Source organism: Paramisgurnus dabryanus, chromosome 24 (genome assembly GCF_030506205.2).
Source record: "Paramisgurnus dabryanus chromosome 24, PD_genome_1.1, whole genome shotgun sequence".
NCBI lineage: Eukaryota > Metazoa > Chordata > Actinopteri > Cypriniformes > Cobitidae > Paramisgurnus > Paramisgurnus dabryanus.
Window position 1 is genome coordinate 114,771 of NC_133360.1, and position 15,104 is coordinate 129,874.

General features: G+C 41.3%; 5 protein-coding genes across 7 annotated transcripts; 3 read left to right on the top strand and 2 right to left on the bottom strand.

Moving 5' to 3' along the window:
* Positions 1–224: 224 nt before the first annotated feature.
* Positions 225–2,108, bottom strand: ora2 (olfactory receptor class A related 2). The gene has a single exon (XM_065243453.2). It carries the CDS (start codon positions 2,085–2,087, stop codon positions 1,119–1,121), a length of 969 nt encoding a protein of 322 aa, XP_065099525.1. The 5' UTR covers positions 2,088–2,108; the 3' UTR covers positions 225–1,118.
* Positions 2,104–4,581, top strand: LOC135721004 (olfactory receptor class A-like protein 1). The gene is made up of 2 exons (XM_065243096.2): positions 2,104–3,427; positions 3,519–4,581. The coding sequence occupies exons 1-2, from the start codon at positions 3,369–3,371 to the stop codon at positions 4,480–4,482; spliced, it is 1,023 nt and encodes a 340-aa protein (XP_065099168.1). The 5' UTR covers positions 2,104–3,368; the 3' UTR covers positions 4,483–4,581.
* A 138-nt stretch (positions 4,582–4,719) lies between these two features.
* On the top strand, positions 4,720–7,475 carry LOC135721007 (rho-related GTP-binding protein RhoA-B-like). 2 transcript variants are annotated; one of them, XM_065243100.1, is made up of 5 exons: positions 4,720–4,822; positions 5,653–5,815; positions 6,344–6,464; positions 6,547–6,677; positions 6,992–7,475. In XM_065243100.1, exons 2-5 carry the CDS (start codon positions 5,660–5,662, stop codon positions 7,163–7,165), a joined length of 582 nt encoding a protein of 193 aa, XP_065099172.1. In that variant the 5' UTR covers positions 4,720–4,822; positions 5,653–5,659; the 3' UTR covers positions 7,166–7,475. The 2 variants fall into 2 exon arrangements, with proteins under 2 accessions (XP_065099172.1, XP_065099171.1); XM_065243099.1 differs by having other exon boundaries at positions 4,748–4,822; positions 5,658–5,815.
* Positions 7,476–7,488: 13 nt separating this feature from the next.
* LOC135747964 (transmembrane protein 43) lies at positions 7,489–11,877 on the bottom strand. 2 transcript variants are annotated; one of them, XM_065266029.2, is made up of 12 exons: positions 11,668–11,877; positions 11,451–11,591; positions 11,209–11,343; positions 11,010–11,104; positions 10,883–10,932; positions 10,737–10,806; positions 10,441–10,639; positions 10,288–10,362; positions 10,024–10,125; positions 9,826–9,943; positions 9,521–9,749; positions 7,489–7,615 (listed from the first exon to the last, which is right to left on the bottom strand). In XM_065266029.2, the coding sequence occupies exons 1-11, from the start codon at positions 11,677–11,679 to the stop codon at positions 9,547–9,549; spliced, it is 1,200 nt and encodes a 399-aa protein (XP_065122101.2). In that variant the 5' UTR covers positions 11,680–11,877; the 3' UTR covers positions 7,489–7,615; positions 9,521–9,546. The 2 variants fall into 2 exon arrangements, with proteins under 2 accessions (XP_065122101.2, XP_065122100.2); XM_065266028.2 differs by lacking the exon at positions 7,489–7,615 and having other exon boundaries at positions 9,405–9,749.
* A 170-nt stretch (positions 11,878–12,047) lies between these two features.
* On the top strand, positions 12,048–15,064 carry LOC135748152 (rab GDP dissociation inhibitor beta). The gene is made up of 11 exons (XM_065266238.2): positions 12,048–12,338; positions 12,478–12,585; positions 12,865–12,961; positions 13,059–13,193; positions 13,341–13,539; positions 13,732–13,863; positions 13,939–14,038; positions 14,131–14,302; positions 14,389–14,533; positions 14,626–14,680; positions 14,761–15,064. Exons 1-11 carry the CDS (start codon positions 12,168–12,170, stop codon positions 14,905–14,907), a joined length of 1,461 nt encoding a protein of 486 aa, XP_065122310.2. The 5' UTR covers positions 12,048–12,167; the 3' UTR covers positions 14,908–15,064.
* Positions 15,065–15,104: the final 40 nt, after the last annotated feature.

Consider the following 15,104-nt stretch of genomic DNA (forward strand, 5'->3'; position numbering starts at 1 on the left):
GTGAGTATGAAGCGAATCATTTTAATGAACAGATGGATCCAAGTGAGAGTTTAGATAAGACAAGCATTTCTGTACTCTTGATTTTTTGTATTTATAGTCTATAATAAAGTTTAAATAAGATCAATTTGTTTTGGTGTGTGTGTGTGTATATATCGCTGCAGGGCAGATTCACAGCAGGTCTGGTCTTGTACAGGGAAATGTCTATGCAGTCACACACAGAAGAATTCACTTCTTACTTGTGTTATTTATGTCCAGGTTTACACAGATCGGCTGGGTGAATATCTGTGAATATCTGTGTGTTGTGTCCTTCATTCCACCGGAGTCTGTTTCAACAGATCAGACTTCAGTTGAGTGAAGAAAATAACACACGGATCGAGCGTCTGATAAAACCCAACATGAAGAAGTCTTCAAACATGTGATGTGTCTTCTCACCTGACATCATTTATCAGTGTCATAAAGAATGTAAAACTCTGAATTACAATAAAAAAACGTCTTTAAATAAATATGATTTCTGTAGGTATGGGTTCACTTGTCACTTGGTGGTTTTCTTACAGCACAGAGCCTGCAATACATCGATACACTGCACTTAAACATCAGAATCCAGTACGACCCTTTAGAGAACAAACACGTTCACTCATCCAAGAAAGTATTTGGACATGCCACGGTAAAAAGAGCTGAATATGTGACCATATTGCATAACAAAACATAAAAGTGTAAAAAAAAAATACATTTTAACCCCTATAACGCTTGACAAAAAGATAAAACAAATGTGTTAAAATAAAGACCCTACTGTGAAAAGAAATGAAGAAAACTATTATAACACATAGCTGATTTACACACCTGTGGTTCTTCTGCAGGACAACTGTGTGGAGAGCTGACATTATAAGTTCCCAAAAAAACACTAAACTAAAAAAAAAGCAAAAACAAAAAAACACAAAAAAAGCAAAAACTAACATCTTAAAGAATTTTCAAGGAATATATAACATAGCTCACACCTTGTCAAAGATCAATGAAAAGAAATTTGCTAATAAATTCAACATGTTGTTTGTGAGACATTTATTCATTATAACAGACACACGTTTGTCTTTTACTCTTAGTTCACGATAAACTGTGATGCATTAGACTTTGGGCTGTATGGGGTCAGAAAGTGTTTTCGGCCGGTTCCCACACGCCAGCTGTCCGTTCACCTTCCTGTTGGAGATGATGACGATGATGGGACTTACAGCCGCATACAAAGACGCAAAGAAAATTCTTAGGTCCGAGATCAGCGATGAGCCCATAGTCTGCTGAACTGTCAGCGTGTAAACCCACAGCCCGTTATCTACCCCGTAAAACAACACGTACAGCGTTACCAAGGTGACCACGGTGATGGCCGCCCGCCGTTCAGCAGACTGGCCCTGCCTGCCGGCCGTGACCGCTCCGCCGCTTCGTAAACCTTTCACCTGCTGGCTGTGGCGATATAAGAAGACCAGAATGATGAGGCTGGCCATTGCCATTAACGCCATGGGCACCACATCTCTTCCGACCTGGGCGCCGCCGTTGGCGTCCCGAGAGAACTTGGACGGAAAGGCCAGGAAGCAAAACTCCACATTGATTCCGTTCTGTATGAGTTTGGAGTCATTCTTGGCACCTATGGCAAACATGAGGGGAGCGACGCTCATGGAGGTGTTGATCAACCATAATGCCAGGAAAATGGCCCCCAAGTATCGGGCTACCAGAACACGGGCGTTAGCCCAGCGTGACCCGGGCGGAGCGATGCTCAAGCACTGATATGCACTCAGAACAAACGTCAACCAGATGGACAAAGATCTGGAAGTGCGGTATATGAAGATGACGGCTTTGCAACCGACATCATTGAACACGTTGTAGATCTCGAAAGTGGCGAGAACCTCCAGCAGGCAGCGCACGCCCACCACCGTAAGGTTGACAGATGCCAGGTGCAGCACGATGGCATCGGCAGGTAAGAGATGACCCTCGTGACACATCGCCGAGAGGAAAGCATAGATGACAGCACCGTTGCCCGGAATGCCCATCAACGCAAGCGTCAGGAAGAGCATGCCGCGCGTCCAAGCATCCGAGTTGATCATTTGGGAAAATGATGGTTGAAAAAGTTTATTTTAAACTTAGAAACTTCTTCATCTGTCATTAAGATCTATAAGTAATGCTTCACTGCAACGCCACGCACCTCAGAATGATCATCTGTTCTTATAGTCTTTTTAGAGCCATAGGGATGTTAATGTAAAGAACGGTCCAGTGATCTTACACTTGAACTTAATTATGTGAATGATGTGCAGTCAAGTGATTCTGTTGCAACATTCATATCAGTGACTGACGCCATACAGGTAAACAAATACATGCAAGGCAAACTCAGACCATCTTCAGTTAGAAAAATGTTCTCAGTGTGAAATAGTCATAACATGAACATCTATAAGATGCGTTTGCTTTAATTTAGATATATTGCACATTGTATCATTGTTGATCTGTTTAAGATGAACACAAGAGGAAAGGATTAAAGCATTCAAATCTCCTGAGGAATCACAGGGATCTGATATGACGATACAAGATGAACCACTACACAGAAAACAGACGAGTCGAGACCTGCCCGACCTCATCCACACGCCCTAAACCGGCTCATAACAGAGATGTTTATAAAGATTCATTTGCTAATGATCTTAATGTTGTCTAATTATATTGTGAGGACACACAAGGGACAAACGCATTCAGTAGTAAACAATAAATAAAAAAATAGATCAAAAAGTTAACAATAAAAATAAATCTTCAACAAAATGACAATTTAGAAAAAACTCCTACAAAAATAAAGGAAAATCTAGAACGTTTACATTTAGTCATTTAGCAGATGCTTTATCCAAAGCGACTTACAAATGAGGTAAACAATAGAAGAAATTAGAGCAGCACAAGAGCACTGGAACTTATCAAGTCTAACACAGTATACATAGACAAGGATAGGAAAGATAAAGATAGAAAATGAGATAAAAATATTAAATTCTGTATTAGTAAGTGAGGTGTTGGCAGAGATGGCGACAGAATCAGCAGATCTCAACCCGCAGATCATTTCAAAGATGTGGGACAGATCCAGAGAAGGTACGCAATAGTGATTTTCCCCCTTTTTGGGACGGCACCACAAGAAATAATAAAATCAAGCGAGAGCAAAAGAAATTTACAAAAATAAGAGAATAAAAAGATCACCCAAAGAGCTGATTTTATTTACTTAAACACGTACAAAACCAACAATATGAGCAAGCAATATGAACGTTCACTGAAGGCTCGAGTAATCGTTCTTGTTTTCTTGGTTTCCTTGGTTTGTGCCGGGTCCCACGGGTCCATTAGAAGCTATATATTCACGTAGCATGAGTCGTCAACTACAGAAAATCCTACAAACAGAACATTTCCAAACGCTTGGACACAGGTAGGTGGATCAAATCCAATGACTTCTTGCTCTAGATCATTGCAAATGTTTATGAATAAATCTGCAACCATTGTGTTTTGGCCGTGTACAGGAGCGGGTCTATGGACTTATGCATCACTATCAAAGGCGTCTCCTTCCTCTTGCAGGCAGGACTGGGCATCCTTGCCAATGTCCTGGTCCTACTGGCCTACATCCACATCATTCTGACCGATCTGAACCTGCAGCCCGTGGACATGATTATGTGCCACCTGGCCCTCGCTGATCTCATGTTGCTGCTGACGCGCTGCATCCCGCAGACCATGACCGTGTTCGGCCTGCGAAATCTGCTCGACGACGGCGGCTGCAAGGTGGTGATCTACACGTATCGCATCGCCAGAGCTCTGTCGGTCTGCATCACCTGCATGCTGAGCGTCTTCCAGGCGGTGACCGTTGCGCCTGCGTCAGGAGCGTATCTGTCCAGGCTTAAGGCCAAGCTGCCGCAGCTGGTTCTCCCTACGTTTGCGATGCTGTGGTTTATAAACATGGCCGTCTGTATAGCCGCCCCGTTCTTCTCTGTGGCCCCTCGTAACGGTACCGTCCCCCCGTTCACACTCAATCTGGGTTTCTGCCATGTCGACTTCCACGATAACTTGTCCTACATCATTAACGGGGTCGCGGTATCGGTGCGAGACTTTGCTTTCGTGGGCCTGATGCTGGGCTCCAGCGTCTACATCCTGGTCCTCCTGCATCGCCACAGCAGGAAAGTGAGAGGCATCCGGCGGTCACAACAGGGCGGCACCATGGAAACACGGGCTGCCAAGACGGTGCTGATGTTGGTGGTTCTGTATGCTGTGTTTTTTGGCATCGATAACGTGATCTGGATCTACATGCTTACCGTGACCCAGGTGCCTCCCGTCGTGGCCGATATGAGAGTGTTTTTCTCCTCGTGTTATGCGTCTCTCAGCCCGTTCCTCATCATCTCCTCTAATAAGAAGGTCAAAGCGAGGATGATGTGTGCAGCCTCAGACCAAGAGCAGCAAGCAGTGGACAACAAGGACTCAAATGTTAAAAAATGACCAGAACATAGAGCTCTGGGTCTGGGGAAAGAGTTGTAATTGGGTTAAAAATATTAATAAAAAAACTGTATAGTATGCCATATCTATATCTGAAATTTCTGAATGTGAAAACAACACATTTTTTAATACAGACAATAAAGTGCCGAAAACTCCTCGAAAGGTTTTATTTTGACACATCTGTTCAGGTCTATTGTGACTCTTATTTTGACACTTTTGTTCAGTTCCAGTGCGACTCTTATTTTGACGGGTTAATTTTCAGTCGCCATCTTGTCTGAGTGTGTCTGGCTTCAGGCGCGCGCACTGAACCGACCCGGAAAACTCGAGACGAATTAATCCGACGGTAAAATCTAATTTAATCTGAATCTTCTACTCATTCACGTGAAATAAATGATTAATCCAACTAATACGGTTTAAATTCACCGATTGACTCTATGGATGCGCTTCATTTTGAACCATTAGAGAGCTTTAAATGACAAGAGTCGGGTCACTTCCGCTTTAGTAGCTTGTTATCTTAGCAGCAACACAGCTTTAATCATTCGTTTAAATAAATGTATACTTTTAAAAACTAACAATTCTTTGTTTTAATTACAGATAAGCTGTTAATAAGGGTTAGAGTTTGGTTTTTTACCCTGTACTATTTTACCGTCTATGTAAGTGTCTAATGTTGTATTTCATAATAACAATATCGGCATTGAATTTTAAATCTGCGCATAAACCCTTTAACTTACCTTACATCTTAACACATTTTAACTGAGTTATGGTTAGTTAATGATTTAAAATGAGACCTTGATGCTCTTTATTTTCAGGATTTGATTTTGAGTCTTTACAGACAGGGTCACACATTGGGTCATGATATAAAGCCTCGTCTTTGTCGTCATGTTTGCTCACATGTTTGTGTTTTTATTTATATTCTGATAGTATTTATATATTTAGCCATTTTTGGGGGGATGACATTGTCCAGATCATATTTTAGCCAAAATCCAAAAACATGTATTTCAAATTAATAGTTCACATCAAATAAAGGAGCCTGTTTTATGAGACTGAATGTCACTGAAATGATGTTTTTGCACTGTAATAACTCTTATTTGTCATGTTATAAAGCGTTGTTCATCTCTCACGCTGTGTTATTGTTAAGTACAGTGCACAGATATTCACTTGTGTGGTTTGTAGTGCAGATATGGCCGCCATCCGTAAGAAGCTGGTGATCGTTGGTGATGGTGCTTGTGGGAAGACTTGCCTCCTCATCGTCTTTAGTAAAGATCAGTTTCCAGAAGTTTACGTCCCCACTGTGTTTGAAAACTATGTGGCTGACATTGAAGTGGACAGTAAACAGGTAACTATTAGCACAGATGTGGACTGTGTTCTTCTTCTGTCATTTATGTGTGTTGGTCGTATGGTCTATTAGAGTTTTATCTTGAATATTGTCTGGGTTTTGTTTAGATTTAATGTTTAAGAAAGAGTCATTCTTGATCAAGACTAAAGATCTCCTATCCTGGAGGTCTGCAATCCTAAATTCAGAGTTTAGCTCCAACACATCTGTCTTGATGTTTCCAGTGGTCTCAAAGATCATGATGAGCTTCTTCACGTGTGTTGGATTAGAGAAATAAACTCTGTAGGACCTCGTTGGAGACCTCTGCTTTGTGACACATTTGATTGGGTTTAATAATGGCTTCTTCAGTGTAAAGACTTGTTTTAAAATTGATAGATGATGTGATGAAAGCAGATTTAAGCTTTAAAAGTGTCACTGTTTTTTAGCATGAGCACCGCTTTCTAATAATATCAAACAGTCCCCCATCAACGCTGACATTTATTTTGGGGTTTGTATGTCACAATGTTCAATGTCTCGTGCGGTTGTTTTCAGGTTGAGTTGGCACTGTGGGACACGGCAGGTCAGGAGGATTACGATCGACTGCGGCCGCTGTCTTATCCCGACACGGACGTCATCCTAATGTGCTTTTCCATCGACAGTCCCGACAGTCTCGGTAAGTGAGTCCCGCTGCCCGCTCAGCTCACATCGTTCATGTACGTCTCAGTCTGTTGACCTGTGATTCCTTTCTTTTGCAGAGAACATTCCAGAGAAATGGACTCCAGAGGTCAAACATTTCTGCCCCAACGTTCCCATAATCCTGGTGGGCAACAAGAAGGACCTTCGAAACGATGAACACACGCGTCGCGAGCTCTTCAAGATGAAGCAGGTGGGGAACGCTGTAGATGCTTCTTGTGTGCTTAGTTTATATGAACTCTGACGGACCAAAAGAAAGCCTTCGATTGAACTTTATTAGCATGCACAGTGTCGATGGAGTCGAATAAACCTGATACAGCTATCAAACAGTAAAAAAGTCAATTGAATTGTTTTTATTAAACGTTGCTTCATCTAATTATTTGATGGATTTGAAGGCGATTGAAGAGTGTAATGATGACTGTATTCGAGTGAACGTGGCAGGCAGATTTCTTCTTAGTTTTGTTGCGGTTTAAGAAACACTGAATCTGTTTTGTCGTCCCTTTCCAGGAGCCTGTCAAACCGGAGGAGGGCCGAGATATGGCCAACAGAATCTGTGCCTTCGGATACATGGAATGCTCCGCTAAAACGAAGGATGGCGTCAGGGAGGTTTTCGAGATGGCCACCAGGGCGGCGCTGCAGGCCAGAAGGGGCAAGAAGAGCAATAAATGCCTCCTGCTGTAATGGACAGAATGCCTGTGTTCACCTCCTTTAACATCTGCTTCTATTTTTATTCTTTTAACTGAATCAGTTCAGCTAGTGATGAGAGTTTGTGTCAGTATTTAATGGTTCTGTTTAGACATCATTCAACAGCGAAATGTGTCAAAGTCATAGTGATGCGCTGTGAGCCACACATGCAAATATGCAACAAAGTTAAAAAAAAAGATCAGGACCAACATGCACGCACACACGGACAAGACTTGAAATTCATTTTTTGTCTTTCAGAAAGAAACAGAATTTGGTATGTTTGTGTATTAAAATCTTTATAACAATCTTTTGTTTGACTTTTGTGGTGAAAGTTTCTTAAGAGATCTGCAGTTTGTCTCTTAACTTTAAACAATATTTCACTTTACATGGGAACAGGAAGTCACAGCCTACCACCACAAATCAACCTTCATTTTTGTGTTCAGACACCTGTAGTAGAAACTGAATTTAGGTACTTTCACCTTTTTGATTGAATGAAATGTTTCATAAATACTCATCATCCAGAAAGCCATGCAATACAATAAGCTTTTAAATGTTACAGTAATATAAGAGGAGTCATGAACTGACGAAAATGTTATTTCATAATGCATTGAAACTGAACTATTATTACTGGGAACACACATTTGAATTCAGATTAATCTTAAAAACCTTTCGATGAGGATTAAACTAACCTGTATTAATGTTGTTCACTGCCAGGTGATCGGTTCAGGGATGTATTCCAGAAAGCGAGGTTAACTTACCATGAACTTTCAGTTGATTAACCTAAAACCTGCTTGCCCTGATCATGTCCGTTCCAAAACACCTGATAAGAGTTAGTTAAATTAACCTCCTACTGGTGACCGAGAGTTAGTGTCCACACGGGGAATACATTAAGGGGTGGTTTCCCAGACAGGGATTAGACTAGTCCTAGACTAAAATAAATGAAAGAGCTGTCCAAACTATAAACAACTTGCACTGACATATCTTAAAATACATCAGTGCCCTTTGTTTTGCTTAAAAATGCACACAAGTAATGTTTTTAGTAAGGCATATTTGTTAAAACTAGTTATATTTCCTAATTAAACTAAGTCCTAGTCTTGGTTTCAGCTAATTCCTGTCCAGGAAACCACCCCACAGAAGTTTTTCATTTTAAACATATCCGGGTATGACACATAACCAGCTTTCTGGAATACACCCCAGGACATTAAGTGATTTTACAAAAAATCTGAGCCACAGTGTTTATCCTCATATGCACAACAACAAAGATGTTAAAGACAGCTGAATAAATAAGGAATAATTGACGACAGGCTGTGAATTATACACAAATAATGCACACCCAAGGTGGTTATGCGGTATGACACTGCAGGTGTGCATTATTCTCAATTATACCACGTGTCTGTTGAACGCTTTATTCTGATTGGCTGATAAATGTTCCATGGGTTTTGAGTATTTTATATATATATATATATATATGCATCATGCCACATTACCACCTTGGGTGTGCATTATTTTTGAATAATTCAACGTCGTCAATTGTGCCTTACATAATTCAAATTATTCTTCTTATACCACAGTTACCACAGACATTGCTCTGGTGGTTATTTTAATACCTTTGACAGGTCAGGTGTGCGTTTATCAAAAAATAATGCATACCTATGGATCAACCAATCAGAATAAAGCATTCAGCAGACCCGTGGTATAACGTCATATAACTTACCGCCTTGGTATTATAAGCTTCTATCTGCATTCTGAGAATTTTTTCTAAAATGTAAGCATCGTCCAAAAAAACATGACATCATGTAAATAAGTTGTCACAGAATAAGAATGTGTGAATAACTTAAAGGTGGTGTGTGTGTAAACTTTAGCGGCATTTAGTGGTGAGAATGTGAATTGCAACCAACAGCTCACCCCTCAATTTCAAAACACATACAGTAGCCCCCACAGGACAAACATGTCATCGTCTGAGACAATGAAGTAACAACACGAGCTCTATAGAGAAGTTTGTCCGCTTACTTAGAAAGATGATGGCGACCTCCACGTAAGGAGACCCACAGTGTATGGAGATAAAAACGACTCACTGTAACTCTAAAGTCTTTACACACAACTGATAATATAGTTATCTTGATTATTTTGCATTTCTGTCAAGACATCCTTCTAAAAATTACACAATGAAACTTTAATTTTGACAAACATGTCAGATAGAAGCTTATAAAGCCGAATGAACTGTGACAATAATCTGTAACGACTTGCTCGTATCTCTCGTTTAATAGAATGGATTGAGATCCTACATCATAAATGCACTTTAACACCACACAAACAACAGCTGAGCAAAACTAAAATGTGTATCACCGTCACCTTGATTTACCAACACAATAATATAGTCATTGTGTTTTCTTGAACGGAGCTCTGGTGCGTCCTATAAGAACCGGCAGCAGAGCGAGGGCCGTTATCAGCGCTGCCACCAGAGGGCGATAGAAGACCCAGCCCACAGCGATGACGAGCAGAGACAGAGAAGATGAGATGATGAGAGCAAACATCTTCAAGCCCAGAGATACCAACTCCCTCACGACAGGAACCCAATCCACTGCAAAGAGACACTGTCACAACTACAACACGACTGTAAGACTGTATATGTGTGTGTGTGATTGTGTTTAAATTACCCAGTGTGTATATAATGCGTGTGGTCAGACTGATGCCCAGAAACATGAGCGCCCAGCCTCCCACCCTGAATGCCCAAGTCTTCATATTGTTCAGCTGGTGCTCTTTAGCAAACACCTCCTAACGTGGACACATTCATGAACGCATCAGTGACTGAAAGAGAGATTCAACACAATAATCACATGTGGGCACAATCTCACCTCTACAGACAGCTCGTCCATGTACAAGATCTCCAGCGTGTCCCCTGACCGAGTCTTATAGGGCATCAGTTTATCACCCTGCTGCATGGCCACAATACTCACCTATAACACACACACACGCAGACACACACACACACAAACACACACACATTCATACTGATGTCAGTTTATTTACTTATGTCTTTATCAGTGATCATAAACTACATGAACACAGATTCACATTAAGTTTTGCTTAAAACGCCTTTCCAGCTGACTGCTGTTCACCTTGTGGGCGGGGCCAGGAAACAATCCGTCACCACTGAGACCAGCATAGGTGAACATAACGCGAACATCTCCCACCTAACACACACAACAACAACAAGAAGTCACTATGGTGTCACATGATCGTGTGTTCAGTCAGGACTCAAGCGTGCTCACCTCTGGCCTTCGAGGGTTTGCAGTGTGATAGAAATAATCTTCATACACAGTCAGGAAAGTGTTGGCGTCAAAAACAGGAAATCCTTTAAGACTCAACGTTTGGAAGTCATTAATCTGCTCGATTAACCCTTTGGACAGAAAGAGTTGTCCGACCCAAACGTCAGGTGCCACAACAGTCACGCTCTCTACCGCCATAGCACTGTAACAAACAAACAAACAAATAAATAAAAAACATCAGTCGCACACAAACATCAGAGCCACAGAGAGATTTCAGAGGTGTGTGTGTGATGTTTAACCTCGGGTTCATGTGGCCGACCTCCTGATCAAAGTGTCGGCTGCTAATGACCTCTGACTTCCACTCGGTGTCTGTAAGAAACATCAACACACACATCATTGAGATATTCCTGAGACAGAGATCAGACGGAGATCAGACAACACTCACTGTATGTGTATGTGGTTTCTGTCTTAGTCTCTCCGTTTTCTTTAAAGTCCCTGAAAAGACAAAACGGCTCATTGTCAAACATCAGATTGAAGAGTGATTTAAATGTGAAAGCGTGAGTGAGATTGACCTGCTCTCTGTGTACTCCACCCACTGGTACATCTCCACCTGTCTCTTCAACTTCACTGCATGCACAGACACGCTGTAGTTCGGGTCATACAGGGGCTGCACGCCATGAAGATAACAAACATAACATACACATGAATACACACACACACACACACACGTGTTCAGAGAGGAGTATTTAAATGTGTGATCACGTGATGCACCTGTCCTGTCTGCAGTTTGCCGGAGAGATGAACCAGACGATTGTTATTCTCAGGATCCAAACTCAAATCTGCAGCAAGAGACACAACCTGAGAGAGACCCTCATCCAGAGAGAGAGCAGTACGAACAGCTCGACCCTACAACAACACACATGTCAGAAAAGCACACACACACACACACACACACACACACACACACACACACACACACACAGACACACAGACAGGTAGAGAGTTTCCCTCACCTCGTTGGTGAAGAGCAGATAGACAGACAGGGTGAACAGACAGAGACCCGCGATCACTCCACCCGTGCTGTCACCCAACCGTTCAAGAAAACCCGCAGATTTACGGCTGTGAACGCGCGCGTGCTGCTCACTGGCTGAAAACTGACAACAAACATCAAACACATGAGATCAGACAGATAAGATCATATTACTGAAGTTATACAGCGGTAAAACTTACTGCTTCAGTCATTCTGCGACTTTCAGGAAGAGAAACTGATCAAATCTCTTAAATCTGCCTCTGTGCAGCTAAAAACATTCAGTCTGTTACTGATCAAACTTACTGTATAAAGATTTTATGACAACAGAAAATACACGAGATATATTAAATATATTATTATTATATTAATAATATTATGATATAAGAAACGCGATGAACTCAAGGAAGTTTCATGACTGAGCACGCTGGGAGAGATTGTAGTTCTCTACACTCAGCATTCTGGGAGATGTAGTTCTTTTAGTTCTTTTAGTTGGGAGACGTGATATTTAATGAACACATGTATTGCCTTAAAAACACCTTAAATCTATTAATAGAAGTACTACAAAAAATTTAAATTATTTAATTATTTTATGTATACTTTCTGAGCTACTAGAACTGATATACTTTTTCTTAACATCTAAAATTTAAAAAAGTGAAGATGGACGATTTTATAAAACTCAGACAGACAGACAGACAGACAGATGATCGCAGTGTTATCTGCAGTGACAGTAAGAAGATTATGGCAGCAGGATAATAAAATAATTACGCGCGCGCACGGGAGACAGGTATTGTTTCTTTGGGAGACTCTTTGTGTGTGTGTGTGTTTCAGAATGCCTGAGTTTGATGTCATTGTTTTAGGAACTGGACTGAAGGTAAGGAACCTAATAAATTAGATAATTATTTATGTGTAAACTCAGATATATGTGATAATTAATTATATAATTATGAGACGTCTTAGTATTATCACATAACTGCTCAGATCTTTATAACTGATAATGGCTTATCCTACAGGAATGTATTTTATCTGGACTGATGTCAGTCAATGGAAAGAAGGTCCTTCATATCGATTGTAACTCATATTATGGAGGAGAAAGTGCCTCTGTTTCACCTCTAGAAGAGGTCGGCACTCGCATGCACGCATACACATGCACACGCACACACGGGCAGACCAAACACAACAGCTTACAAACCATACAAAAATGCAGACAAGAACACATTAACAAGTAAAACACAAATTTATAAACACAAGTATTGCTGAAACTTTCTGATTGACTATTGAAATCTGATCCATTAATAGTTTAACCCTCACATCTTCATCATTCACAAATATGTTTATTATTTTTTCTATTTTGTGAGGACAGTTTGATGTAATGGTCATGTTTTTATCTCCCTGAGCAGCTTTATAAGAAGTTCCAGGTTCCAGCTAATGTTAAATCTATGGGCTGTGGGAAAGACTGGAACGTTGATCTGATTCCCAAATTCTTTCTTGCCAACGGTAGGAGCAGAGAGAGGCGACATTCGCATTGTAATGAGTGTGTGTGTGTGTGTGTGTGTGTGTGTTTTGTTAATGACTGAATAATTGTGGTTTTCAGGCCAATTGGTGAAGATATTGCTCTACACAGAGGTGACGCGCTATTTGGACTTTAAAGTGGTTGAAGGAAGTTTTGTGTACAAGGGAGGAAAAGTTCATAAAGTTCCCTGTACTGAGGCAGAAACTCAGACTTCAGGTAACCCACACATTGATATAAAGTATACACTCATCATCACATTACCTCTCAGGATCTACCGTACTTTTACAGTAATGCATCCAAAAAGCCAAAGTCATTTACAGGAACATCATCGCATTCATTCAGACGTGTGATGTGTCTTTCCAGATTTAATGGGCATGTTTGACAAGCGCAGATTTCGGAAGTTCCTTTCCTTTGTTCTGAACTTTGAAGAGAATGATCCACGGACCCATCATGACATGGACCCTCACAGAACCACCATGAGAGACGTCTTTCGTCACTTTGACCTCGGTGCCGATGTTCTGGAGGTCACCGGCCATGCGCTGGCCCTTCACATTAATGATGAGTGAGAAACACAGTGATAACATTAACTAGTAGCCTACATCATTCATTATCCAGTCATGGTGATGAAATAGACTGAGAAATTTGACTGATATGTGGGAGGTGTTGCTATATTTAAGAGAACAGTCACAAGTACAGTTTAGTTTTATTGTTAGTTAAATCCAGGTTCATGTGTAGATGTTTGTTTGGTGTGCAGTTATCTGGAGCAGCCGTGTGTTTCGACCATTAACCGCATTAAGGTTTACTCCGAGTCTTTGGCCCGTTACACCCAGAGCCCGTTCCTCTACCCTGTGTTTGGCCTGGGCGAGCTGCCGCAAGGTTTTGTCAGGTAAAGTGAAATGAATGTGATCAGAATGAGATCAGTATATGCAGGAGGTTAAAGGTCGGATGTTCTGCTCCACAGGCTCAGCGCCGTCTACGGAAACCCCTACATGTTGAACAGACGTGTTGATGACATCGTAACGGAGGGCGGACGAGTGACGGCGGTCAAATCAGAGGGAGAGGTTAATCTTAACACATGTAATAAATCAATGATCAGTGTTAGTGAAATGTAGAAAGTGTAATGTGACGATGTGCTGGTAATCCTCTGATGAAGGTCTTCGGGTGTAAGCAGCTGATCTGTGACCCCAGCTACGTACCCAACCGTGTGAAGAAAGTGGGCCGGGTCGTGCGAGTCATCTGTCTGCTGAATCACCCCATCAAAAACACCCATGATGCAAACTCGTGCCAGATCATCATACCTCAGACACAGCTGAACAGGAAGTCAGGTACGACATTTCCATCTGTTTTAGTAAAGGTTCAGAGATTATGGGGTGGTTTCCAGGACAATAACCTTAACCCTAACCTTCTGCAGATATCTACGTATGTATGGTGTCGTACTCTCACAGTGTAGCCGCAGAAGGGAAGTATGTTGCCGTCGTGAGCACCATGGTGGAAACCAGTGACCCAGAGAAGGAGATTCAGCCCGGGTTGACTTTACTGGAGCCAATCACGCAAAAGTAAGTGAAGAAAGATAAAAAGTGTCTCTCGACATAACACTTTAATGACACGGATTTCTGGATTCAGCTTACAGTGTTTGTTTGACCTGCAGGTTTGTGTCTATCAGTAATCTGATGGTCCCTACAGACGACGGGCGCAGGAGTCAGGTATAAAACACGTTACGCGCACGCCAATGTTGAAACGTTCTCGATGCGTGGCTTTGTTTAAGGTTGTGTTTTTTGTCTAGATCTTCATCTCTAGATCTTATGATCCTACGACACACTTTGAGACAGAGACTGATGACATCATGGATCTATACCAGCGTGTCACGGGGTCAGAGTTCATCTTTAGGGACCCCAGAGAGGTAGAGGTAGACGACAACTCGGACGAATAGAAAAACAACAGGAAGCCACAACAGTGTGTTTATGTCAAACATTTCAATGGAATCAATCACGTAAAAGATATCTTGACTATGAAATGAAATTAACATTGCATGCAAAAAATACTGTGAAAAAGTTTTCATAATAACAAAAATGTTTATTATTGACACTTTATTAATCCTGTACCATAACATTTAATACTAAATTGCAT